This window comes from Amblyomma maculatum, chromosome 11 (assembly GCF_055883805.1).
Source record: "Amblyomma maculatum isolate TAMU_Amacu chromosome 11, ASM5588380v1, whole genome shotgun sequence".
Taxonomy (NCBI): Eukaryota; Metazoa; Arthropoda; class Arachnida; order Ixodida; family Ixodidae; genus Amblyomma; species Amblyomma maculatum.
Window position 1 is genome coordinate 64953051 of NC_139354.1, and position 27865 is coordinate 64980915.

Genomic DNA, 27865 nt, shown 5'->3' on the forward strand with positions numbered 1-27865 from the left:
AGCGCGGGTCATCCATGACTTGTTGTTCGCCTTGTACTGCACAGGTAGGCTACGAGTTCCCTTAAAACAGCGCGGCTTGGCACTTTTGCCTATGACTAACGGCGGACGCTTGTCCGAGCCATCCATGTTTGTGCAAAGCAGCACTGTGATGCGTTTTTTGCTGTGTTTGCCGCCGTGACAGCGCTGCCCCTTGAAGTCGAGCGTCCTAGCCGGCAACATCTCGTAGAATAGCCCGGTCTCGTCGGCGTTGTAAATGTCTGCAGGCGCGAAGTTGCTTAAAATTCCGGCCATGTTACTCGCCTTCCAAGCAGCTGCTCCGTCCACGTCTGCTGACATTGACTCGCCGCACAACACTTTTCCAACGATGTTATGGCGGGCCTTGAAACGGTTTAGCCAGCCAATGCTGGCTTTAAAATCATCAATGCCAAGTAGGCATGCATAGTTCAAGGCTTTCTGCTGGACGATGCTTCCGGACATGGGGACGTTGCTGGCTCGTGCTTCCACAAACCACGCATGCACTGCTTTGTCCAACTCTTCATGGAGGGGCCGCGTCACCTTTTTGTGCTTCGAGGATGTGCCTGAAGCAAGTGCCATTCTCACGCTGTCCTTATTGCCTAGAATCGTTGACAGCGAACTTGCAGGAATTCCGAAGTCTTCAGCAATTGCCGCTTTCTTCCTTCCGCTTTCTGCTTGGGCGATTATTTGAGCTTTTTGCTCAAGGGAAAGAGTTTTGCGTTTTTTCACTTGCGTTGCCATCGTGTCCTGCGGATGAAAACTCGTCGTTGTCGAAGAGAAAGGCAGCGAGTGAACAACGCGACCACGACACAAAGCCAAAATGGCGGAACTGCAATCACGTGATTTCATGCTTAATGTGGCTTTGGATTTGACTTGGACTTCTCGCCAATAAAACTAGTTTCGGTTTCGATTTTGAACGCGAAAATTTCGTTGAAGCGGAAACGCTCTGCAAAAATGGTTCGTTGTGCAGAGAAATTTAGGCCATTAATTCTTATAGGATACTCGCGGGGAATAAAAAATTATTCGTTGTCGTGGAAATTTCGTTGTGGCGGTATTCGTTGTGGCGGGATTCAACTGTACTGTCGGTTGGAGGATTACGTTAGGTGCTCGCTACTCCTCCGTTGAATTGAGTGTAATTTTTAAACAATTTACATAAATTGCATCAAATGATGCATGAGATGCCCAGTCTGAGTGAGCATGTGTTGCGTTATAAGATTCCATTTTTGCATCTTCCTTCATGTAACCATTTTGAAAGCATTTGAGGTTACAGTAACGTTAACTTCTTGGCCACAAAGAACTTGCTTCTGGTACAAGACTTTTTGATAGTTGATACTTTTTGGATAGTTGCAGAATGAAAACCGGGCCTTAATGAAATTCAGTTAATTTTACTGAGAAATGGATTTGCATCAAGTTTAATTTTTTTTATACAGTAGTTGCCATGTGGTGTAATAGACACCTTAAAGAGTGACAGAAAAATGTCATGCTTTTTAATTGTGAAGTGCAAACTACAACTTACCTATTGATCAGTGTATGAATCAGCTTCCTCTTTCTATGCATATCAGCTCTCTAAACTACTAAGGTCTCCATTTTTAACACTTCCCTCCCAAAAATGTGCGTTTATAGCTTGAGATTTTATTACAGCCAAATCTCGATATAACGAATCCCGCGGGACTGCAAAAAGTAATTCGTTATTTTGAAATGTTGTTGTAATGAAAAATCTGCGATTATAAGCCAGTGGTCAAACCTAGGTATGAAAATGACATACCTTGGCAGCAGGCACGTGTGTGGACAAGCAAAACCTTAAGTGAAAATGTTGCACTAACTCCAAAGCTGATTTATTTGACTGGTTTGGTTTGTGGGGTTTAACGTCCCAAAGCGACTCAGGCTATGAGAGACACCGTAGTGGAGGACTCCGGAAATTTCGACCACCTGGGGTTCTAACGTGCACTGACATCGCACAGCACACGGAGGACGTCACTCCATTTCGCCTCCATAAAAACGCAGCCGCCATGGCCGGGATTCGATCCCGCTTCCTTGGGCACAGTAGCCGAGCGCCGTAACCAAGAAATCAATTATTTTCTTCTACCGCGTGCAGCAAGCACGACCGCACACTACATTACACCACTACAGTACATACACCTTCCACTTTCCAGAGCACCTCATTGCATGCGGGATTGCACCGAGCGATGAAAGTACGGACTTTGTCTATGTGCAAAAAAAAAAAAAAAAAAACATCAAAGTTCTCTGTGCCCCCATCTTCAATGCTCCCTGAATTTCGAAAATCTTGTCTCGGTCTTTCATAATAATTGCAGCAGTCGATGGGGCAATGCTAGCTGTCTGTAGAGGCCGAATTGCTTTTTCTCTGCATCGATTTCTTGCAGTGAAAGCAGCTGCATTCATATCTTCTTGGCACTTCGCTGGTTAATATCATCGCCAATCTCGCACAAAGTTCGCAATAAGATAATCTGTGGCAAAGAAAAAAATAAAAATACCGTCCCACACGCGCGAACGCACTAATGACCGAGTCACGTACGGCACACAACACAGGAAGAAAAAAACGCAGGCAGCTAGGCCTGTTGGCTACTGCGTAATAAACCCTAGCTTCATGGTGGCGCTAGGAGCTGGTCCTAGATGTCCTGATGATGATAGCTACAGCGCAGTGACCATACACACAGAAACGGCGGTTTCTGTTTCATTTCACACGAGAGTTGCAAGCTGCGGCGCTGTTAATTTTAGCCGAATTTGTAATACTGATGTTCCAAAATTACAGAAGAAATAAAATATGTTCGTTATTCTAAAATATATGCTATTTTGAATTGCGTAATTCTGAAATAGTATTACATTGAAAACAGCAAATCTGCCGGGGATTCTTAAAAAATTCGTTAATTTGGTGTTCATAGTAACGAGATTTCACTGTATGTCGTCCAGCACAATCGTGGCAGGTGTCATTTTACCTTGTGAGAAGCTTTAGATTACCTTGCTGGTTATTTCTGTTAAACTGAAGCCAGGTTAGCTACACACTTGCTCTAGTAGTCACGGTATATAACTTTTTTGTTTTTTGCATCAACAACGCTAAACGCAATGGACAAGAAAGAAGATGGGACGAGCGCTGCTTTCGGCCACTCATCTCTTTCTTGTTTGCTGTGTTTCAGGCAGTTAGCTCGGCTTTCTGTGTTACTACTGTGATATGTAAGGTGGGGCTCGAAGAATATTTTCAAAAAAACATGCAAGAATAGCTTGGGTCTAAAAATATTTTTTTTTCTCTTTTGTTTCACAGGTTGACATTGGAAACGGTGTCCTCATTGATGAAGGGAAGCTGGCCACGATTAAGGCCGACTCAAAGAACTCTGGCACAAAGTTCGCCCGCTGTTTACTGCGTGCACTATTTTCTCCCGAGGAGTTTGCGGGCAAATCACTGTTTGGTCGAAAACCAAATGCCTTCAAGGACGTTCAGCAGAAGGAGCAGCTTGACAGTGTGAAGGTCAATGCCATCATAGGTGCGTTTTCAGATTTTTAAAAAATTTCTATTCATGTGCAAGCAGGGACAGTGTCAAGTGGGAGCAATAGAAAAATGCACTTTTTTTTTTTTTTTTTTTAAGAAGTTTTTCTGTCTGCTCTTGCCCATGCAACGAGGGTGCTTAGCAACCGGGAAATTTGGAATTGTCTGGGAAATTTCATGCACAGGCAAAAAGCAGTGAAATGCCTGGGAAACCATCAAAAATTTCATCAACTCTGGGAAAATGGCACGGTATATTCTACAGTGCATTTTCATTTTATGCTGGCACACGGCAAGCATGTTATTCATGCAGATTATTTTTATTTCGTGCTGTCACAACAGCGCGCGGCTGCCAAGGCGAGACGCGAATATTACTTCGACGTCAGCGCATAGCTGAGCTGCCACAACGGAACCAATACGCGTGTGGTGTGGGTCTCAATAAAATATGCGGAGTAGCACTCAACAAAAAGCAGGAATAACCGCGCTGGTAGCGGGCAGCATGAAAGCGATTGGTGAGCTGTGCTGCCGTGCACGGACACACAGCCATATTGGATTGGATTGACTCTGCTGTTTGCGGGGAGTGGGTCATTACTTGATATCAGATGCTTCGAGCTGATTTTTAATGGCATGTGTGAGGGTAAGCTTCACTGCCTTATAATACAGTCGAACCCGGATATTTCGAATTTTGGTTATATCGAACTGGCAGAATATCCCCTTGAAGATCCCGTGTAAAAGTATTGGAAAGCTGCTTCATGTATCGAACTGCAATTTCGTCGGTCGGTTGATATATTGAACTCCGCACCACGTACCGGAAGGTGCGCCTTTCTCAAAGACTATCGCATCACCCTCGGCCGTTTGCTGCTTGATGTTTTCAAGCCATGCACGGAAGGAAGGAGAGAAAGCAGTTCGGCAGTTTGCTGACTCGTCATTCAGCACAAATCCCGCGTGGCGGAAGCAAATGCACAGCATTGCGGGTGCTACAGACTTCCACGCATCGGCGAGCGTACTGTTGAGGCACACCACAACCACCAACCACTGGATCACAAGACCGACTTCGTTGAGTGTCTTCTCGCTGCCGCTATGCACGCAAAAAAAAACAAACAAAATCCGGAAACAGCTTTTGAAGAATTGAAGCCGATTCAATTAAATGCGAGCCACAGAAGCGACAGAACATAGTTCTCGCATCAGCACGACCACGGCTAGGCCTACTCGCTACACTCGGCAACGCACGTGAAACACATGGCAAACACAGAGGAACAGGCAGTCGAAGCAATCACGTTAAAAGAAAGAAAAAAAAGCACTCCAGCGGCGAGCAGCGACGTCCAGGAAACGGAAGCTGCTAGGTAAATAATATAGCCTCAATCCAGCATCAGTTTAGCTGAGGAGCGGCACGCAAGGCCGACACCCGTTTCGAGGCTATTGAAGGAAAAAGTAAACAAACAAGATGGCGGCAACACCGCTCAAAATGTGTGGCAGTTGGCCCGGCTGATGCTTGGAATGTCCGAAAAATCGAATAGCCCTCCTTAGAGTCCAAAATTTTGAGCAGCGTAATACATTGGCTTTATAAGGTATGTCCTGGGGCCGGGAAAAAGTCCGAATAATCTACAGTTGAACCTCGATATATCGAACACGGATATATCGAATTATTGATTATATCGAACACTTTCTATATCACGCGGAAAATCGCATGCATTTTTAATTTTTTATTTCGAACGGCGTCGGTTGCCAAATGGATAAATCGAACTCCGCCACCCCAAACCATGTGCACTCTGTTGACAGGAGGCGAGCTTTCCCTCAACGCCCTCGAAGATAGCGGCGGCGCGATGGGCGTTCCCGACTGCTGCGCACGATCGCTGCATACATCGGTCGCGCCGAGGGCGCCATTTGAACGTAGCGGCGTATGCACGTGGCGGCTTGGCTGGGCTAGGGTGGCTAGCCTGATTTAGTTTGTCAACGACTAACCGCGTCTCAGCGCCGCCACTTTTGCTGCGCCAGTCGTTATCGTGTATGGCCTAGGCAGCCTAGGTGGCCTAGGCCTGTCACGGCGTGGTCGGTGTTGTGATGGCTGCAAACGCGAAGAAGTGGACGACCCTGACATTTGCTGCGAAATTGGAAGTGATCCGCCGCGTTGAAAATGGTGAAAAAAAGTCAAGCGTCGCCGAAGCTTTCAGCATACCGAGGAGCACTTTGAGCACTCTGCTGAAAAACAAGAGTGACATAAAGGCCAAGGCGGAACAAAACCAGCACTCAGGCGCGCGGCGGGTGCGCAAAGCTGCCTTTGAAGACGTTGAGAAGGCACTGCACAAATGGTTCATCGACGCAAGGGCCCGGAATATTCCTGTATCGGGACCGATGATACAACAGAAGGCCGAGGTTGATCCCGTAAGCGCTGCTCGCTCCCGACTGCAACTGAGGCTGTAGCTGCTTTGGACCTTGTACGCCGCTACTGCGGCGCAATAGAAGGCGCTGGACTATCGCTTGTGGACCGTTTAGACTACGTTGAGGACGCCGTGGTTAAGCACGCGGTTGCCAATTTGAAGCAAGCTACGCTGCTACAGTACTTTAAGCCAAAGGAATAAATACTTTGTTTGAAACTTCAAGTGAGTATTTATTGCGCCACTGTGCCACAATTGGTTCATTGATTGATTTGTACTAGTTTTTGACGCGTTTTCTACGTGATTTTGTATATCGAATTCCGGCTATATCGAACTATTTTGCAATCACCGCGCTGTTCGATATATCGAGGTTCGACTGTAGCATGTCCGAAAAATTGGGTGTCCGAAAAATCGATCGTTGACTGTAGATGTCTTTATTTCGAGAGTCGTCCATCCTTGTTTTTGTGCTTAACGAGTGGCGTAGCGTAAACTGTGGCGGCTGTGGATGTTAAAAAGTGGCAAATTTGCTTTCTTTTTTTTTTTCCTTTTGCGAGAGTCGTCCATGCTTGCATCTATGAAATAACAGAAGCATGCGGTCAGTTGCAATATGACAGCGGCTTTTAGCATTGTTCCCTTCAAACGGCATTTGCATCTATCACGCTTTCCATTGATTTTGTGTCAGTGGGCTTCGCCCGCCCCAAGCGCGGCATGATAAATTGAACCAGTCTTGTGTGATCAAGCCATCGCTGCCACTCTGCTAAGTCCGCTTCCCACCACGGCAGGAGCTAACATCAAAAGTATAGTCAAAAGATAAACATGCCGTGACGTCATTGCTGCGCAGCATCTTGGTGCACTGCCAATAAATGAGCTGTGGATGCGAATTCCGCAATGGATGGATGCGCCACCAACACTTTTTTCGTTTTTTCAAATTCTCTGGGTCGCAAGTGAGCTGTGGATGCAACGGCTGAAACAGAGGGACGTGCCACCGACTTTTTTTTTTTTTTTTTTGCAGTGGGAAAAGTTTGGCGGGTGGGTTCATTATGAGAGGGTTGATTATGCGACAAATACAATATCATTTTTCACCATCGCAAGTAGGCGTCTGAAGCAGATTTCTGTATATAAAATTATCGATATATCGAACTATTTCGAAATCCCCTTCGAGTTCGATATATCAGTGTTCAACTGTATCGCTATTACAAAGGATTGCACACCCTTTTGAAAGCGTCTATCATTTTCAATTTTTTTCATTATCTGCATCACTTATTAATTATTACAGCGGAAAAGTCACTTTCACTAGTGAAATGTTATACAATTAATGCTTGAAAAAAAAAAAAAGGCTTCATTTCATACAGCCTCATTAACATATGGTGGCAAAGCATTCCATTGATGGGCTCAAAGGAGCGTAGAAAAAAAGTTCAAAGGAGCGAGTTTTGCTGCGCAGTCACCATTTCTTCAATGTTGCATCAAATTCATGACGTGATTATAGGTGCATTAAAAAGGCTATATCAATAACAATCTGGAATGGCCGCACTGGAGTGAACGACTGGGTATGGAAAATATAGGGGGCTATGGCTTAGCATAAAGCTCTTAAAGTTGCCAGACAATTTGAGCGTGTCATCAATTGTTTTCTTTTTTTCTTTCAGGATACACGATCAGAAATTATGACGTGGCTGCTGTGCATGTCAAGAACACATTAGCTTCACTCTTGTCAAGAAAACGCTAGCCTGACAGCTTCTCGCTGTGTCAGAACTTGTTGCAATAAATGAGCTTAAGAATTTTTTATGTTGCTCTTGTCATTTTTTGCAAACGGTATGCAATACAGTTAACAAGATCCAGAAAAGGCAATGTCGATACAAATGTAACCTGGCGTTATTATCGATACCTTTTGCAGATGTTGATCAATTGAAATGTGATGTATAAAGACTTTCTACGAACGTGATTCTTTTGATTACAGTGGCCATTTCTCAGAAGACTGTTGATAAGATGTTATTGAGCACTGTTGATAAGCCAATGATTGGAGGTATAAAGGCATTCTATGAAAAATGATTCTTTTGAATTAAGATGGCTAATTGTGAAGACCACTGATAATGTATGGTTCACACGAGGGGGAACTCCACCTCTTTCGAGAAGGGTGTTGCATACATGTCAAACCAAAACACCTTCGAGCACCTGCACAGGCTCCATAAAGGACTCTCAGGAATGAGAAGATTTTTCACGGTTTCCACAAAGGTTCCCCCTGTAAAAGGTATTGGCAGCCTTTTGTTTGCTCTCCTGGCAACTTTGTGAGCTTTGCTCTGTGGGAAGCATTCAGTTTTGATTGTCATCGACGTTTGGTGGTGGTAGCATAGTTGAAACATGCAATGGGAAAGCTTATCAGGAACAGTGAAGCCACATTTTTTTCTTTCCTCTAGTTAAGAAGTACCAATTATTTTGAGAAGTCTGTTGCACTGATTTTACCGTATTTACTCACATAATGCTCGCACTTTTTTTCGCGGAAAATTGATGCTAAGATGGGGGGTGCGATAATTATGTGGAGAAAATTTTAGAGGAAATGCTTTAGAGTGCTAAAAGCAAATTTAAATATGTGCGAATCGGGATTCTTAGGTCAGCTATTGTAAATATAATCATAACATTACTTTCATGCAGAACTTACTCTTGTTATAAAAGTACAGGGTCGCCAAAAGCACAAATTGCTAAAGCACTTTATTTACCGCACGCAGCCTTATCATCACTCCCCGTGGTATAAGGCTCACAGCAGACCATACAGTTCTACTCTTGATCGGTAACTTGATCCGAGACTTCGTATCGACACTGCAATCGCTGTCTCCAGTAGCACACTACGCAGAACTCGTTGATGCCAAAGTGCTTCCAGGCAGCGTGGTTGTTATGCTGTAGCCCGTACTGGAAAGCTTTCAGCTTAGAAGAACTTGCATACCACCCCACCACGATGCGGCACCAAGAACACGGTAGACGGAGGAGCAAAGCAAGTAGCCTGGATGGAACGAAGGAACAATGACAACGAAACATGGAGACATCTCGCAAAATGGCAACGACTACGAGCATCATGGAGGTAAAAAAAAAAAAAAAAAAGACGAGCATAACCGATGATGATGATCTACCCGAGCATGCTATCGCCTCCTGGTAGCACGTGCACACTACGGGGCCAGCTAGGTTCAGTAGCGCTCCAAAGATGGCGCTTGTTACTACTAGCAGACGACTCTCGCGGTGGTAATTATTGGTGGTCGATGACTATGCGAGGAAAAAAAAATTCCGATTTTTGACGCCCAATGTTGGGGGTGCGAGCATTATGCGAGTAAATATGGTAATAAAACAAGCATGAAGGCATCAGTTTGAGGCAGTCGTTGTGAAGTGAATGGATGAACGATTCCCTCTCTATGCATGCGAAACAAAAATATAGACATTTCTACCAAGATAAACGAAACAGCCGGCATCCTGTGCTGGAACGAGCATAGTCTTCCAAGGAAAGTGAAAGTTCTAATCTGCAATGCTCACTTCCTGCAAATTATCATGTACTGTAAAACCTCATTAATCCGGATCGGAAAGGACTGACAAAAATGTCCGAGTTAACCGAATTCCGGATTATCGAATTTACTGTGAAAACAAAAAAAAGCAATGTACTGGGCATGCAGTTATCTTTATTTCGGGAAAAACTGCATTATTTTTGCTTGTTTCTTCACCAGAATTTGCACGATAATCTTTTTCAGTCTCATCAAGTTGTGGTGCGCATGCTCATTATCGCTTGATCGGACACAAAATTCTCCCATACAGCGAGAGCCTTGGCGGCCTCTTGCAGTGCGACATCGTGGCAGTGGCTGCTCATGGCTCTCATTGCTGGAACGATTTCCGTCTTCATTGAGAACTTTCGATAATATGTCGTCGTCGGTCAAGATGCCAGTGACGGCAACATTGTCGTCGCTTCACTGGAGTAGCGTTCGCCATCGTGGAGTTCAGCGGCAGCGGTAACAGGCCGCTTATTTTCGTGATATTTGCGTTGTCACTCGTATCACAAACAATTGGGACAAAGAAATCAGGTGTGCAGTCAGTGCAACCATCGCAGCCACAGGACAGCAAAATACAGTCTCGCCACCCTGACGATGATGACGACATCACTTCTCCCTTTGAAGCGCGCGGTCACCAATGCCACCTAGTCGCTGCTCACCTGATCCGCTATCATCATCACATTTCGTGCCCTTTAGCTTTTTTCTTCCTTTTTTTTTGCCACTGTTTTTCAGCTGAGCAGCTCGCAGACTGACTCGCCTCACGTAGGTTTCCTGTTAGCCACCCGCTGTGGATGCACATCCATGCTGTATCTCGCGGTAATGCAGGAAAGTCGGTGGCCCTTATCCTCGGAATTCTCCAAGTTAACCAATGTGTGGGTAAATGCCTCAGAGATAATGAGCATCTGCCGGCATTGAACTATACACAGTCTTGCCGGGACCACGCAGCGAGTCCGAGTTAACCGAATTTCTGAGGTAATGAGATCCGGAGAAATGAGGTTTTACTGTAGTACTGCCTTTGTGTCTGGTACAATTGAACAGAATAAGCCCGAATATTTGTTGTGCAAGGGAACATTGTAAGAGCTGCTAATGTGCCATGGTGCGTATACATTGAGAAATAAGTTTATAATTTCAATATCCTCAAGCAATAGATTTTATATGCATTCTGGGACATTTATGCATAAATAAAACTGCTCCTTTAAAAAAAAATTGTATGCTCTAAATGTCCTATTTAATTCTCATATCTAGTTCCAAATCACAGCCTCTGGTCCTTTCTATAATGCTGTGCCATTTGTGTGATCACTATGCTACGACTTGGCAAACCAACGGAACATTCTTGCAACACGTGTCATGACCATACAAAAACATGTTGAACAGGTCTTGAGCTGCTATATCTTTTTGTTTTCTTTCAATGTCAAGCTCATGCATGATTTGTGAAATGCAGTTGGTATATGCTACATGTAATTATTCCGTTCTGATATATTTCTGTTTTGGTACAAATCTTTTCAAAATTTTACAGTTGCTTGCGAAATTGTTTCTTTACCGCAATGTATTAAATGTTCACGATCAACAGGAATTAAATATTTTCATTGTTTTTGTGCATGGGGTAACATGTGGCAAATGAAAATAAATTTCATAAAAAGAGTCTCAATCTTTAATTCCTGGAAAGTGGTAATGGTATCGGCTTCACTCTCATCAGTGCATTTAAATGCACAGTAGTTAATTTTCACGTACCTTAAATGGCATTCTCATGTCAATCACATTTCTGGAAAAGCACTTTGCGAACTTGGCTACCTTAAACGAAACTAAAAATTCAGCTAAGGAATGTAAACCGGCTAATTACAGATCACTAGTTCGGCTAGTTCTGGAGCCTGCTTCTACTGTTCGGCCCCCACATTGTTCATAGGACATTAATATTTCGAATCGGTTAAAAAAGAAGCAATCGGATGCATCGAGAGAAGTTACGATCACAAATTTTCACCGCCAGCACACGCTCACACCTTATCATTGCTTATTTGGAATGTACGCACACATGGGAACACCTCATGATGCTACACAGGATTGTTATCAAATAAACTCAATAGAACCAATCACTAAACATTCCCTCCAGGCCACATATAAACTGCTTCAAATTTTCGTTTTTTCTACTATTTGGATTAACTTGTTTTTTTTGCATTGTCACCTAACGAGTTTGTCCTGCAGTTGTCTAATTATATGAATGATTGATCTGTTATGAGTTTTGTATATTTATTAATGTTTTTTTGTTTATACTAATACTGCACCCAGACTCCTATGTCTCGCTTGTGAGACAGCATGATCTATAAAGAAAATAATTTAAACTCGGTTGTATGCGATGAACAATGCGAGTTTTTCAAGCTGCAGCTGGCAGCTTTCTCCATTGTATGGCATTTGTAGTATCAAGCTTGATAAACAGTACTTTTTTTTTTTTTTTTTTTTTTACGATGTCAGTGCACGTTAAAGAACCCCAGGTGGTTGAAATTTCCGGAGTCCTCCACTACGGCGTCTCTCATAGCCTGAGTTGCTTTGAGACGTTAAACCCCACAAACCAAACCAAACCAGTACTTTTTTATTTCATCGCATTATATTTTCACTATATAATTTCATTCATTATACATTACATTACATATATTGCGGTCGGCCAGTTGAGGATGCCGAGCCATTGGCTTTGGGCAGTGGTCAAAACTTGATTTAACAGAGATTTCTATTTCCCCTCAGACACCCATAGGGTCCAATGCTTTGACTAACATTGATTGATTGAACGTCTTTATTGAATAGAAAGGCTCATGGCCATGGATGGGGGTAAAGGGGAGTAGGCAGAATCTTCATTGTTTGCACGGATCGTCACTCAAATCATATTGCTCTGACCAGGCCACCAAGGGAGCCATACTTTGCAAATATCATTTGTGTGTTAGCATCACGAAATAACAAAACCAATTTCTTGATCTGTCCCGATTTAACGAACATTTTTCGAAAAGCAAAGGTGAAAAAGTGTTCATTTTTTGTCTGTTTTGTAGAAGTTGCCTGAAACTTTATTGATCAGGCAAAAGTAACATCGTAGAGCACCTTCGTACCGCTTTTACCAAACTACGTCGATCAAAATGGGATTTTTACTTTTGAACAGAATTCTTCAGATGACTTGTGAAGTGATGGATGCCTTTTGTCTGCTGCATCAGTTTGCTGAAACACATGAGGGGCCGAAATAAGTACTGGATGCATTTATGTACTGGAAGTTGCTTACAAAATGCACGCAACCAAACACTGCCGTCTTCATTGTGAGGCAGTAAATTTGCTGTCCATTTGGATTGTTCTTGCTGGGTTAACAATTTTTTGTTTTGCTTTTTACCGCAGGCCAAATTTTCATTTTCGACCAATTACTCTTTGCCAAAACGATGCCACGGTGGCTCTCGAGGCCGCTACACCATTTCATCAAATTTATTGAACTTAATGACTGAGAAATGCCTCACTCAATTTAATGAATTTCCCAATTTACTGCAGTAATTTGAGACTACCCTCAGCTTCGTTAAATTGAGTTTTAACTGTATCCATAATAAAATATAGTTTCATGTGATGAATGGATATAGAGTTTTTCTAGCTGCAGTTGGCAGCAGTTTTTGTCCCTTTTCTAGGATTTGCAGTATGGAACTTGATGTATAAGACTGTGTTGATTTCATTACATTATATGTATCTATAAGATTACTTGAATATATTATACATTAGATTAAATATACTGCATTCGGTCGGTCGCGTTACATATTACATATACTGCGTTCAGCTATTTGGAGAGCTTACGGGCACTGTGATTCTCTTTGGGAAGAAGGCACGCAGTTTCTACTGGCAGAACTTCGTCATTTGGGTGAGTATTTCTTTGATGTGGCCACATGCATGCAGGTTAGGTTGCTGTTAGTGTGTGCATCAAGGGGAGAGGCAGCAAGATGAGGCGGCTGAGAATCTTGGTATCCCGCTAACCGCTTTGTTTTGTGTTCGCTTGAACCCTGGCTTCTTTCCCTAGACTGGTTCCCCTTCTGTTCCTTTTTCCTCACCTGCACGTTCCTCTTAAGGCACAGAGGAAGGAAAAGGACCATCTATTGGCACAGTGAAAGCATGTCTTCTCTGCTCACTACATATGTGTGCGTGTACTATACATGTGGGCTTGGTTTTTGTCGTTTATTTATGTGCGTTAAACCGTGCAACGCCTTGCCATTTGCTCTTCACAGGTGAACCGCAATTGGTCAAGGAAGAGAGGGGCACGTCTGCTACAATTTCGGGCACTGATGCTGGCGGCCACTCCTCTGAGCTGACCGGAACGCTGAACGTATGTATAACTTTACTTGGGTTCATCTTGTCGTTATCATTTGCATAAACAGCTGAATTTCGTGTGTTGTGATTCCTCTGCAATTGGCTGATACTCAGTATGAAGCCTCCTGCTTGGTTTTTATTGCTTGTTAATGTCCACTTTTCTATGGGCTCAGATGTATAGGTGCCTGGTATTATCAGTGAAAATCCCTCTGTGTGCCTGTTATGAATTTATAGAAAGGATTGTCGGCTTTAATCTCTGCTCTCGGAGCACACTGCTATTGGTTGTGAGTAATGCAGTGTCTGATTTGCAAACTTATCAGCTATTCATTCCTGGCTTCAAAAGAATGAAATTAAGCTTATTTTCAATGCAAGCGATTCTGGTTGCATCAGACTTGAAGGAGGTCATGAGAAAGTTTGGTACATTGATAACCTGATATATCAAAAATAGCAGTATGGAACTTTATTTCTATCATACAATTAAGAATGTGCTACACGCACTCTAGCGCCATGCTTCTTGCAGCACCGTTACACCTGCAAACATGCTGGCAACGCATTCATGCTGCAGTTGCATGGCTTTTAGAACTAGCCACAATGTAATCTCTGTGTACGACGCAGCCAATAATTTGATATATCTGGACTCAACTGTATTGTGTTCTTCAAACTTCTGCACTTGAGTGTAGGTGTGTTTGCAGTTCACTTATGCATCGTTTTTCACTTGGTTAATGTATTTGAGCGTGTAAATGTCATCGCAAAGTGTATTTATATTTTTGCTGACCCCAAGGAAATTTGCTGTGGCGCCCAGCTTAGTGCAGATCTGTCGCAGATTTTGGGATGTGAAACCCTACAAACGAAACCAGCTAAATCTGTCACAGAAATTTAGACATTTCAGCATAGCACCAGCTGTTGAGTTGTATTAAGAAGCCTCGAATGACGGTCAGTTAAAGGAGGCCCAATTTGCTTGGTACAGCTGGTTCCGGGCTGGTATTGCCAGCTTCAGCTAAATTTCTTGTACGATAGTTCCTCCGTAATATGAACTACTGACACTGTCCGTAAGTTGAGCTGACTGTAAACAATGAGTCGTGAAAAAAATGTTAAAAAAAAAAAATGTTCGCAAGTTAGGTCCACCAGTCTAAATTGAGTGGAAAATGAGAATTCTTAAAGGCACCAAGTGCATTATTCAGGTCACCAATGCCCTATAATGTAAAGGTGGGTCTTTTCTATGCCTGTTCATTTACCATAAACCGCCAGTAACAGCATGTGTACCCATTCGATTGACAGTGGCTGAACACAGCTTTCAGCAAAGCAAAAGTTACTAAACCCAGGCTTACTTTGAAGCCCATGCATGCAAAACAGTTGGCGATGCACATCAGGCAGACACCTTTGCACTGTAAATTATGAAACCATAGAAGAGAGAAAGCCATCGCTCAGGCATTTGCACCTTTCATGGCTAGTGTCATGCAGTTTGAAGACTGAAAAGGAAACATCTGGTTCGGCTTGTCAAAGTTTTTTCCTTACCTCTTTCATATGAATATGCCAGATATGCTTCAACCAGTAGGATTTTGTGCCATGTATATTGGCCTGTGCAGCGGGTTTCTATTTCAGGGAGGTGCAGATACATTAATAAGGTTTAGCCTCTGAAAAAAGTAGTTTTTGATTTATGTGTAAATTGTGGGGAGCTGTGTTGAAGAGCCACAATTATTTTCCAAGGCCTGAATTACATTTCATGGCCCAAAATGCTCTTGACTCTGCAGGGGCCCATAATAAACAGTTATTCATTTTCCAACCAGTCGCATTAGATCATTGACGTGGCGGTAGCGTCAGTATCCAAAACGACCAATTTCTTATCACGGTTTCAGCATGAATCTGTATTGCCTGCCCCTGTTCATTGTTGTCGCTAGGTCTTAGACATTATTCCTTTACAGTCTGTTCGTGCTCGGAAGGTTACATTACCCATTGTGAACCTGTTCTGTTGTTCCTAGGGGCTTTTTGAGATTTTTGTGCATGATTCATGGCGAATGCTTGCTGAGCTCCAGCATTCTTTTTACACTTTGCATGATAATGTGGAGAGGGCAATAGTTATAAACTTTAACATCTTTTTTATGGTTATATTTAGCTGTACGAATGGCAAATGTTTGGTGGGAACACCAGCAACATGCTTGGAGCATTTATGTTACGAAACCCACACTGCACCCGTGAGACAGACATATAACACTGCTGATTCGTTAAATACATCAGCCATCTGTGTTCTGGGTGACAGTGCAAGACTTGACCTCCAAATTACTGCATTGATTCGGAATGTGTTGCGGCTTTTACTGTTGGCATGCAGCATCTAGCGCTTCACCTGTAAGCACCCATCATAGCTATCACTGATAAATTATGAATTTGCCTAGAAGGAGGTCTCATCTAGCATTGTTTACTTGTTATCAAGTCTTGCACAAGAGAAACAGGCGTGGTTTGTGTTGTGCTCAACACAGTTCAAAAGGCACCCAGCCATCAGCGATTGAGATTCTTAGAAGATATTCACTTGCATTAATCAACTGAACTGCAGATTATGCATATCAAAAAAACGAAATGGCTGAATTTTTTTTTTTTCAACAATTTGTTACATCTTTACTGGCGCGGATAGAATCGAAAAGCAGACGGCACTAAATGGAATGTGCGCAACGTACCGAAACGGCACTGCTTTTTGCAACTGCGGGCTGCAGTCAGTCTATTGCTTCCTCATTGTGTGTCAGAAGTGGATGCATGCTGGTCTTGTTACACTCTCTGAGTCAAATTTAAGTGTACCCCCCTTCTCTTATAACATACAGCTTGAACAGCATCGGTTGCCTGTGCAACGGGTCTCACTGCTCGTGCACTGTATTCTAAAATATTTTAGAATATTTTAGTAATACATCAATCACAGGCAGCTATAGGAATGACAGTGGGATATACTGAGGTCATGTATCAAGGATTTCTAATATTTCTCAAGAAGAAAGTGTACTGGCACTTGAGGGTTGCTGAGATTCCCATGACCTAGGCTGCAGTTTCTTTTTTCTTGAAGTTAATTGGTAATAGCTAATTGGTTAGTTTTTGAATTATTCACTTCAGGAGTAAAACATTGAAAAACGCAGTTTTTCAGCGGCCGTAATAGACAATACACATAACAAAAAAGATTCTGCGTAACAAATGTGCTACTTCGGTATCCTGAGGTGTGTCTTGGAGAACAAAATCCACTTTTATGTGGAGTGCGTTCTCCAGTGATGCTTAGTGTCTACACTGCACGAGGGATGTGAGAGAGCAGCTGGTTGCATGATAGCTGTGAAGGCCAACAAGGAAAGCTACTTACATTGTACCTTGGTGAAAAAGACCACAGGCAGCCCTTCTCTGAGACAATCTACAACTTTTGCATTTTACATTTTGTTTCTCGAGCCAGTAATTAAAAAGACTAATTTGTCTTTACTATGTCACAAACTTTAGAAAATTAAAAAAAAAATACAAAAAGGCATTACAACTGGACGGCGTAACCCTTAACAGCCCTCAGTTGATTTTCTTGGGATAGAACATTCGGTAATTTTTGAAATCCGGTTTACACATAACTGGATCGCCTGATATAATAGCTATATCTTGGCAGTGGTCACCTGCGGGGCAGAAACTGCTGTGGCAGTGAAAAGGATTTAAATTATATAGTAGATAGTGCAAAGAGTTATGGAAGGGAAAACGATAACTGCAGTGTTAAGAGACACGAAGGGAGTGTGGGGGGTAGGCCAAGGAAAAAATCACGCGTTACTGGCAATCGTTTCTAAGTCGAGAGCAGTGAATGGGCAGAGGCAAGGAATCTTATGCAAAAGCAAGATAACTAATGGTCCCTGAGGGTGACCAGCTAGACACCAAGAGAAGGCAGATGTATCAGCCAAAGGAAGGCAAGTGTGTTAGATGGAAGCTGAAAGTCACTTGGACAGATGAGAGTAATAAATGAGGCTAATTGGAAGGTTATGACAGAAGGATTTCATCTGCAGGGGAATGTAATCAGGCTGATGATAGAGATAAACATTTGGCAGTATTTTGCGCCTGCCGTAAAACACCGAGAAAGCGCTTCTCTTTACTCGCATGCAAAATCGAGTGAAATATAAAGGGGCCCTTCTTCGGCTGCACACAAATATTCGAGGTGGCGACTGAGAAAAACTGCTGCCACTGAAAGTGTGCAATGCAGTGTGAACCAACAGTTCACTGTTTTAGTGAAAGTGATTTGAGACGACTTAGTCGCTGTAAAAGCTATCCAATTATTCTCTGAAATCCAACCCAATAATAAGGTCACCACACTCGTTCTTCAGCCTGTCGCGGTGCTCGGGACCACGGCGCCAATTACGGCGAGCCAATCGTGCACCTCATTACCCTTAGCCCATCAAGCGTACGGGGCTTAGTGCTTCTAGCGTTAGTAAAGAACTTAATTTGATCTAGCTTGAACTTACAAGACATTCTATGCAAGTTCTCCTATTCATAACAACTGTAACATATAAAAAGCGACAACAATGACGGGACAGAAGCAAGGCAACATCACAGAGTGGCACTGACCACATTGCATGGTGTACGACGCCTAGTTCACACAAAATCAATACTCTCCTTGACGCTATCGAGCGGTAGAATGGCAGATGGATGAAGTGGACTAGAAGAACGAATCCAAGCGGTTTGGGCTTGAATATGTGCATACACTTTGACAAAAATTTCAAACTTTTTTTTCCAATGCCAGCAGGAGGAAAAAAGGAGGGTGCTTGCTTGGTAGTGTGCGGAAACGTGAGGTTCTCAGAAAAAGGGAGAGGGGCACTTTCACGAGAGCGGGTGATTTGGCGGTATCTTGCACGGCAAGCGAATTTACATGTGTATTGTAATGGATGGATATGCAGTGCGGCCGCTGGTGTTCTAAAATGCGATTGTCTTCAGCCTGTGTTAACAGATAGCTGCCTTATAATGACACAGAGGCTATGTTCACCGTAAGTGGAGCTTCGTTAGCATGAAAGGGTAAAAAAATAAAGAGTATATAAGAATGAAACGTGGACGTTGTGGCCACGACGACCATCTTTTGTGAGCGAAACCTGGCGTGCCAAAACAAGTTTGTGCAGCCATATCCTTTAGGCCAGCCTGTTTGGCCAGTCCGCTTCTGAGTGGGGATTAGAGAGCTTTTTTAAGCTTGATCTCACAATTTGGGGGCAAATTTTTTAATCCATGTTTGTTAGAAAATTGTCTTTTCTCGCCAGACTAACATCAATACAGCTGGAAAGAGCCACACAGTTAATTTTAAGTTAAAAAATAAAATTTGAGTATAGTAAAGCTATTTTCAGTGTTTTTGTAGCTTCTTAGTTTATGTAAGAAACCTTTTCACATTTGTTATTCTTCTGCTTTCAGGAAGAGCCATGCTGCAGGAGTGCAGAGAAGCTATGGCGAGCCCGCAAAAAATATTCTGCTTTAAAAGCGAAATATGCAAGTATGAAGATCGAGTTGGGAATTGCGGAGAAGGCGGCTGGTAAGGGCTCTATTTAAGGCTTTTACTTCCGCTGCTCGAATTGAGCACATTTGGCATGGAAGTTGGTGTGATCATTTTTAGAGAGCAGTCTGCACTGACTGTCTCGATTATTGTGTGTAAGGATTGAAGTGCTACAGGTTCGCATTATTAATAATTGCAGATCTCTTTTCACTGAATTGTTTTGTACATGTCTGGTTTTAGATTATTTGGCGTGATTTGGTTGCTGTTTTGTTCCCACATATTTGGTGCAGGGTCTTTGCAAATGCTAGGAGGCTCTCGGTGCACCGGCCACTACAGTGTGTGTCATGGGACATGTCCATATTTTTATGCGCGCGGGGCTCTGTTCACAGCATTGCCCTTCCCCATTTATATTAATGGTGTGCCATGGTTTCGAGGGTTAGATTATAAGCATCTCGATTGTTTCAAATGCTGTCGCATAAAAGATTTGCAGAAAAACGAGCAATAAAAAAGTTATTCGTAATGTCACAAGTCAGGGTGTCTAGCAGCCGGGAAAACCTGGAATTATCAGGGAACTTTCATGCACCGGGAAAGATTGGTGAAATGTAAGGGAAACCACCAAAAAATTCGCCAAGTCAGGGAAAATGGCAGAATATATTCTGCAGTGCATTTTCATTTTAAGCTAACGCACAGCAAGTATGCTATTCATGCAGATATATTTTTTTGTGTGTGTGCTGTCTCGTCAGTGCACGGCCATGCCGCAGGGCGAGGCGCGATATAATACTTTGACGCCAGCGCATGGCTGAGCTGTCACAATTGAAGAACCAAAACGCACCTGGGTTGGGTACTACAGTCAAATCTCGATATAACGAATCCCGCGGGACCGCAAAAAATCATTCGTTATTTTGAATTACCGTTGTAATGAAAAATCTGCGATTATAAGCCAGTGGTCAAACCTAAGTATGAAAATGACGTACCTTGGCAGTAGGCGGGTGTGTAGACGACCAAAACCTCAAGTGAAAATGTTGCACTAACTCCAAAGCTGATTTATTTGAAGAAATCAATTATTTTCTTCTGCCGCATGCAGCAAACACGACCGCGCACTACATTGCACCACTACAGCACATACACCTTCCACTTTCCGGAACACCTCATTGCGTGCGTGATTCAGTTCAGTCAGTTCAGTCTTTCAGTCGTGTCCGACGCATCGTGACCCTATGGACCATATCACGCCACGCTTTCGGGTCTCTATCTTCCTAACATCGCGTAACTTCATCTGCAGCGCCTCGAGGCTGCCATCTAACCATCGTGTTCGCTGCCTACCCCTTCTCTGTGACCCTCAACCTTTCCCAACATCAAATCTTTCTCCAGCGACTCCTCTCTTCTCATCAGATGACCAAAGTAGCTGAGCTTAACTTTAGAATTTGACCCTCCAATGAGCAGTCGGTTTATGGTCAACAATATCGACTGGTTTGATCTTCTGGCAGTCCAAGGAACTCAAGAGTCGTCGCCAGCACCACAATTCAGTGCTGGTGGAGACTCTTAGTGCGGGATTGCACCGAGCAATGAAAGTGCGGACTTTGTCCATGTTCAAAAAAACAACAAAAAGCATCAGAGTTCTCTATGACCCCATCTTCAATGCTCCCTGAACTTTGAAAATCTTATCTCTGTCTTTCGTAATGATCGCGGCAGTCGATGGGGCAATGCTAGCTGCCTGTAGAGGCCGAATCGCTTTTTGCCTGCGTCGATTTCTTGCAGTGAAAGCAGCTGCATTCATATCTTCTTGGCATTTCGCTGGCTAATATCATCGCCAATCTTGCACAAACTTCGCATTAAGATAATTCACGGCAAAAAAATTAATAAAAATACCGTCCCGCATGAATGACTGAACCGCGTATGGCACACAACACAGGAAGAAAAAAACGCAGGCAGCTAGGCCTGCTGGCTACTGCGTAATAAACCATAGCTTCATGATGGCGCTAGGAACTAGTTCTAGATGTCCTGATGATGATAGCTACCGCCCACGGACCATACACACACAATTGGCAGTTTCTGTTTCGTTTCACGCGAGAGCTGCAAGCTGCGGCGCTGTTAATTTTAGCCGAATTCGTAATACTGATGTTCCAAAATTATAGAAAGAAATAGAAGAAATAAAATTTGTTTGTTATTCTGAAATATATGCTATTTTGAAATTCTTAATTCTGCAGTATTTTACATTTAAAACATGGCTAATCTGCCAGGGATTCTTAATTCGTTAATTTGAAAAATTCGTTAATGTGGTGTTCGTAGTAATGAGATTTCACTGTATATAAAATCTGCGGAAGTGCTGCGTGTGAGTAGTATGTGACAAAAAGCAGGAATAACCGCACAGGTAGCGGTCAAAAGCGATCGGCAAGCTACACTATGCTCTTGCCATAGAGTTAATACAAAGACTCTAGAGGGAAAGCTGCCCGTTCACCCAATGCATTCGAGGGGTGACCGCGTGATTGCCGCCATTATCCCACTGTTCATTGGTTGCCAGATGAATTTTACTTGCTAAATCTGGCACATGAAGATGGTTTGAAGCTGGCAACTTGGATCGTGGGAAGATGGCGGCGTGCAGCTAACCGACGGCGGGCGGCTACTGTTCAGTAGGTGCTGTAAACAACGGCAGAATCATCGCGTGTGGAGCATTTCTAGTGATATGTTGCGTCGCGTACCTACTGTAACATCACACAGGTGTCCTGATTCTTCTGAGTTGTTATCGCAAGGCCGGCTATCCCTGCGATTGTTTCGCGCTTCGCATGCATTTCGTCCGTCGAGCGCACATGCATCTCTTCTGTGCCCGATCACCTGAAAATATGTCAGAAATTTGCTTTGGCGCAAGACGACGACCACAGTATATTAAAAAAGACAGTGACGAATTCCACAGCAACGGCCCTTGGCCTATCCGGGATGGCTAGTTCTGCATACAGTAAATGTCAAAGGGTGGTCGTGTGTGTTTACTGTTGATCTGCTACGTCTGCTCGCAAACATGGTTTCCAATTGTTCTACATCATTCCTTTATGGCCAGGAAGGTGCCTGAAAGATTATATAATATGCTTGAAACTTGAAAACAATGTATAGAAATTTCCTACAGTTGTGTTATCGGCAGCGGTTTTTAAAACTTTTGTTCAAACCTTTGTTCATTTTTGACGCAGCGAGCAGAAACTGTGCTGGCCACAATGATAAATTTGATGATGGCGGCGAACCAGTGAGAACCTCGTTTCCCTGCCCAGCTTTCCCTCTAGAGTCTTTGTATTAACTCTATGGCTCTTGCATACAGCCATATTGGATTGGATTGGCTCGGCTGTTTCTGGGTTGGTTGGGCTTGCTTGCTCTGAGGCTGGCATAAGTGCGCTTTTAATTTTCAATAAACTTTTGAGATTTTTAGTGGCAATTAACACTAATTGCAGCCTTCTGGGAAAGAGAGCAATGGTTAGCCTTGACCGCCTAGTAAAGAGCAGATACATTAGTCTGCCAACTGAGATCCGTATAACTCGTGCTATGGTCTTTCCAGTTGTGATGTATGGATGCGAGAGTTGGACTGTGAAAAAGGCTGACCGCCGAAGAATTGACGCGTTTGAATTGTGGTGCTGGCGAAGACTCTTGAGAGTTCCTTGGACTGCCAGAAGATCAAATCAGTCAATATTGTCGACCATAAACCCTGACTGCTCATTAGAGGGTCAAATTCTAAAGTTAAAGCGCAGCTACTTTGGTCATCTGATGAGAAGAGAGGAGTCGCTGGAGAAAGATTTGATGTTGGAAAAGGTTGAGGGTCGCCGGAGAAGGGGTAGGCAGCGAACGCTATGGTTAGATGGCAACCTCGAGGCACTGCAGATGAAGTTATGTGATGTTAGGAAGATAGTGAGAGACCGGAAAGCGTGGCGTGACATGGTTCATAGGGTCACGAAGAGTCGGACACGACTGAACTACTGAACTGAACTGAACTGAACAGCCTTTTAATTATATTAAGTTGCAGAACATGATAACCATTTGTAAAACGCCTCATCAAGCTGCATGTGCCCCACACCGCAGGCTTGCTTGCTTTTTGATGTCCAAGGACATTTGCTTCGATGTTGCTTCTTTTTGAAACAGTGGAGTTCCCGCTTCTGCGTCGGGTTTCAATCTACAATGTGGAGAATGTTCGGGTTCTTCTCCAGTGATAGTACTTCGTGCTTTCTTGATGCCATTACACCACAACACGACGCTACAACAAACAAGTTCTCGCGCATGTGCTCCGCTTACGCTGGAGAAGGCGGCTGGCGGTACGAGGAAGCCGTTAACCCACAGCAATTCACGTTGCGCCGTGGAATGGTTGGCACAGCGCCAGGTGGAAGATGGAGCAGGCTGGACACTTTGCGAACATGACCACGGCACCCGACGAATTCCGTCCTTGCGTATCGCACTGTACCATGGAGGAAGGAAAGCTTAGGAGAGGCCCTGACGTAATTCTTTTTAAGCCGGCGTGGCCACGTCGCGACCAGACGCTGCAACGTCTCTTCTCCTCATTTACCGTTTCTCCGCGACGCTCACATACCTAGGGCCCTTAGCAACGCTGTTGCTAGTGGCCCGAGTTTTCATAGCAACAGGGTCACCGTTGCTAATTGCCCGACTTGGCTAACCCTAAATTTTGACGTCACTTCCGCCACACTTTCTCCAATGCATTGGGAATGGCAAGGGCCTCTCCTAAGCGATGACAGGAGAAGGGGCTAGTTCACTACGTATCATGCGGGAACGTGGCCAAAGTTACGGGGTTTCTTATTCATTGAAACCTATGGGAGTCGTGCCGGGTCTCTCTCACAAGAACGTAGAATGATCACAAGAATAATTTGCTGTGGAATGACGTGCGTTCAGATTATTTTTCTCCTTTTTTTTTTCTCTTATTCATAGCATCTCGATGCATGTGCTTTAATTCCAATGGAAAACCAGGGCAGTATTGATTGCAATTTTTTTTTTTTTTTTTTTTTTTGTAATTACAGTTGGAGACTGCTTGTCAAGTTAACATATACGCTCTCTTCATCTTTGTTATGCCGCACTTGTTTGTCATGTTTGCATAAAAACAATTTCCAAAATACAATTTGTATGCGCAGATTATAGCTATAAAATAAACTGCATTTATTCTTTAATTGAGCAGAGGTGCATATCTGACCGATGGTACCACCCCGGTGTGGCTTCCACCACTTCCGAGCGGACCTAAACTGCACTATGTGTTTTTGGCATTGTGTTCCATGCTTGCACTTACTCGCAACAGTGAGATGGACTGAATATGGGTGGCAGTTGTTATCTTATTTTGTCCCTCACAGAGCCTGCCAATGCGGTGAGAAGGCTGATTGAAATGACTGAAAACGAAAGCACGAGCATCGATGTGATTCCCTGTCCCAAGGTATGCACGGACTTGAGTACACTGTTTTGTGACTGTGTACAGCTGCACTATATTAGGCTTTTCATGTGTAGAGAATAGGAAATTGGGGTTTAAATGAGGACCTTCGCGGCATATAGCAAAGGCAGGATTAAACTGGCTACTTGAGAACACATCTTTTGTTGCATTAACTTGAGTGCTGGAAAGGAATGCTTGGTATACAGTCGAGCCCACTTATAACGGCCCCACTTAAGACGAACTTTCGCTTATAATGAACGAGACCGGAGCGACTGCCAAAATATACATTACTTCAATGGCACAAGATCGCACGTATAACGAACGTCCATGAGCGCTGCCGATCGGTTACAGCGAACGGACGGCGTAAACCCGGCGCCCCGATACGAGATAACGATGGGCTTCCATCCCTTTTGGTCTGTTTTCGCAATCCTCCTCGCAAGCGAGCTACCCTTTGCTCGCCGACGCGCGCTGCCTACGAGTGTCGGCGCGTGGTGTGGCCTCCAAGGCCACGCTGCCGCCCCTCCTCGCAACTCCGCTCCCCTCTCCTCTCGCCATTCCCTCGTCTTCGCCTGTCTCCACGACGCCGGCTGCCGGCATAGTCTTCGAAGTTTCGTCGTTTCGTTTCCTGGCTGTTCCATTGAGCGGCCGTGCTAGGGGCGCGGGGCGCCAGGAGGCAGGCCTCTCCATACGCTAGCGGTTGTACTGTTTGCACGGGCGAACTGAATGCGCAGCGGCGCGCGCGCGCCGCTGCATTCAGTACGGCGGTGACAGTTCGTGGCCTCCGAAATTTGCGGAGGTAATCTCGGAGGCCATGGGCGGTTGAAAGCAACTACGGTAGGAGCCAACAGGTGGCAGCACTGACGCTCAGGGATGCCTCTCATTGGTCTCCCCGCTGCATACCATGCCTCGCTGTGTGTCCGTTCCGTTCCATTCCTTAGGCACTTCCTCGCTTGCCTCGCGTGATTGTCGCACGTGCGCACGTGCTCCGTCAGTTGCGGCGCTTTGTTGTCATTTTCGTGTGTGTCGTGTGAGCGCTTCGTCTGTCGGGCCTGAGTCGTATAATTCGGGATGGCAGACGGGAATTGCCTGCCTCCAGCGGTCACAAAACGAAAAGCGCTGGACATGGCAACGAAGCGAGCAATTGTGACGGAACTGTCTCAAGGTGCTAAAAATTGCGAGCTGGTGAAGAAGTACAACGTGTCGAAATCAACCATCTCGACAATTCTGAAGAATAAGGAAAAGATCGCCAGCTCCGACGCCAACACAGCGGACAGAAAGCGCCTGCGGAAGGCCACCTATGCGGACGTAGAGGATGCGCTGCTGAAGTGGTTCGTCGACGCACGGGCTCGCAACATTCCGATAAGTGGACCAATCATGCTGGGCAAAGCCAAAGACTTCGCATTCCTACTAGATTTTCCCGACTTCTGCCCAGGCAATGGCTGGCTACATCGGTTCAAAGTGTGGCATGGGATTGTTTTTAAATCGATTGTCGGTGAGGCGCGTTTGGTAAGTGACCAGGACGTTGCCAATTGGCTTGCAACAAACCAAGCCATTATTGCAAGCTATGCGGAGCAGGATGTGTATAACGCAGATGAAACTGCATTATTTTATCAGATGCTTCCAGACAAGACGCACTCCATGAAAGGGGAGTCATGCGCTGGCGGTAAACACAGTAAAGTGCGCATTACAGTTCTTCTGTGCACTAATATGAATGGCAGCGACCAGCGCATGCCGTTTGTAATCGGAAAATCCAAGAAGCCACGTTGCTTTCGGAACCATGTACCCGTGCGCTACAGGCACAATACTAAGTCCTGGATGACACGGGATTTATTCGCAGAGTGGCTGGGCGAGTTTGACCGCGACATGCAAAGGCAAAGCAGGCACGTGCTCAACAATTGCTCAGCGCACCACGTGCAAACGTCTCTGACGGCAGTGACTGTACTTTTCCTGCTGCCCAATACCACTTCTAAAGTGCAGCCTCTTGATTTGGGCATAATACGCTCCTTTAAGGCATCGTATAGGCGCCGCATTGTGCAGCGCTTGCTCATCGCCGTTGACCGTCCGGCCGCTAACTTGCCGCTCCGAGTTTCATTGTATTCAGCCCTTGAGATGGTGAAGGCGGCCTGGGCGGAGGTGACGACCGCTTGCGTGTGAAACTGTTTCCGCAAGGCCGGCTTCGTCGACGCAGTACCGGACGTCGGGCCTGATGCCTCCGATGATGATGATTCCGGCGGCGATTTGTGGCAGCATGTCGTCGACTCCGACATGGGAGGTCCTGGCATTGGTTGGCAGGATTTTATTTCTGTGGATGAAGACGCGGATATTGCGGAACCGTGCACGGACAAAGGCATCGTTTCTGAAGTGCGGGCCGAGAGCGACGCGGAAGAATCAGATGAAGATGAAACGTCTGAGCCAGCACCCGTAAGCACATCTGTAGCAATGGGCTATAAGAGGGCCTCAGACAACTTGTCTATGCCAAGGGACTCGGCGAAGAGCACGCTAGTGCTTTAAATAAACTGGAGACCGCCCTCATCGCATCTGCACTGCAGAAACAGACGACCATCACAGACTTTTTTGCTAAGAAATAAATTTCGTGTTTTGACCGCCAACTTTTTTTTTTTTCTTTTTTAGTTTGTGGTCCAGTTACTACGAACTTCGGGATATAACGAACGGACGCCGCGTGACGCTCAGGTTCGTTATAAGCGGGCTCGACTGTAATTGGAAGTTCCAACTGATTACTTCAGTTGCTGCAATTTATGCTAGAAAGTTTTGAAAATAATTGCACATGGTCATCTAAATATTGTTTAGTAAGGGTTTTTAAAAGAAGCCTTTCACGTAAAAAACTTTCTTTTAACAGAAAGGAGAAAAATAGAAATGCTGAGAAACTGGATTCGAAAAGCAGATGCGTTCACACATTGTTGCATGTTCAAATGTGATAGCTTTTTTTTTCCTTGGTGAGGATAATTCTACTTTCTTCTTTTGTTCTGTTTTGTAGCTACAGTCGAAGTCAGTTAGCGTATTAATTTCAAAGGGGATCACAAAATTGTTTAGTATATCAATGATTCAGTATATAGGAAAGGGCAAAAAATAAGCCTACCAAATTCCTTCACATTGAAGCCAATGCTCACAGAGGTTTGCGAGTGGCTTTTGCCCATTGTAAGATGTCTTTTCCTACTACCAGTGCATGCTAGGTGTGTCCAAATATGTGTGACATGAAGACAGTGAAATAAGCTTCCAAGGACAGGATAATTGCAAACAGCGCATTTATTGCACAATGTGTGAACTGGG

The 27865-nt window shown here is 44.3% G+C and overlaps 1 protein-coding gene across 2 annotated transcripts in view; it reads left to right on the plus strand.

Annotated features, from left to right (window-relative positions):
- The window catches only part of LOC146173992 (uncharacterized), a 130804-nt gene that overhangs the window by 68635 nt on the left and 34304 nt on the right, over positions 1–27865 (plus strand). The window contains exons 6-8 of one of the 2 annotated variants that reach the window (XM_084583235.1): positions 13640–13737; positions 19104–19221; positions 24504–24583. The exons of the other annotated variant lie outside the window; for it this stretch is intronic. Coding sequence (XP_084439361.1) covers positions 13640–13737; positions 19104–19221; positions 24504–24583 — 296 coding nt within the window. The remainder of the gene's footprint in view (positions 1–13639; positions 13738–19103; positions 19222–24503; positions 24584–27865) is intronic. 2 annotated transcript variants of the gene reach the window in all.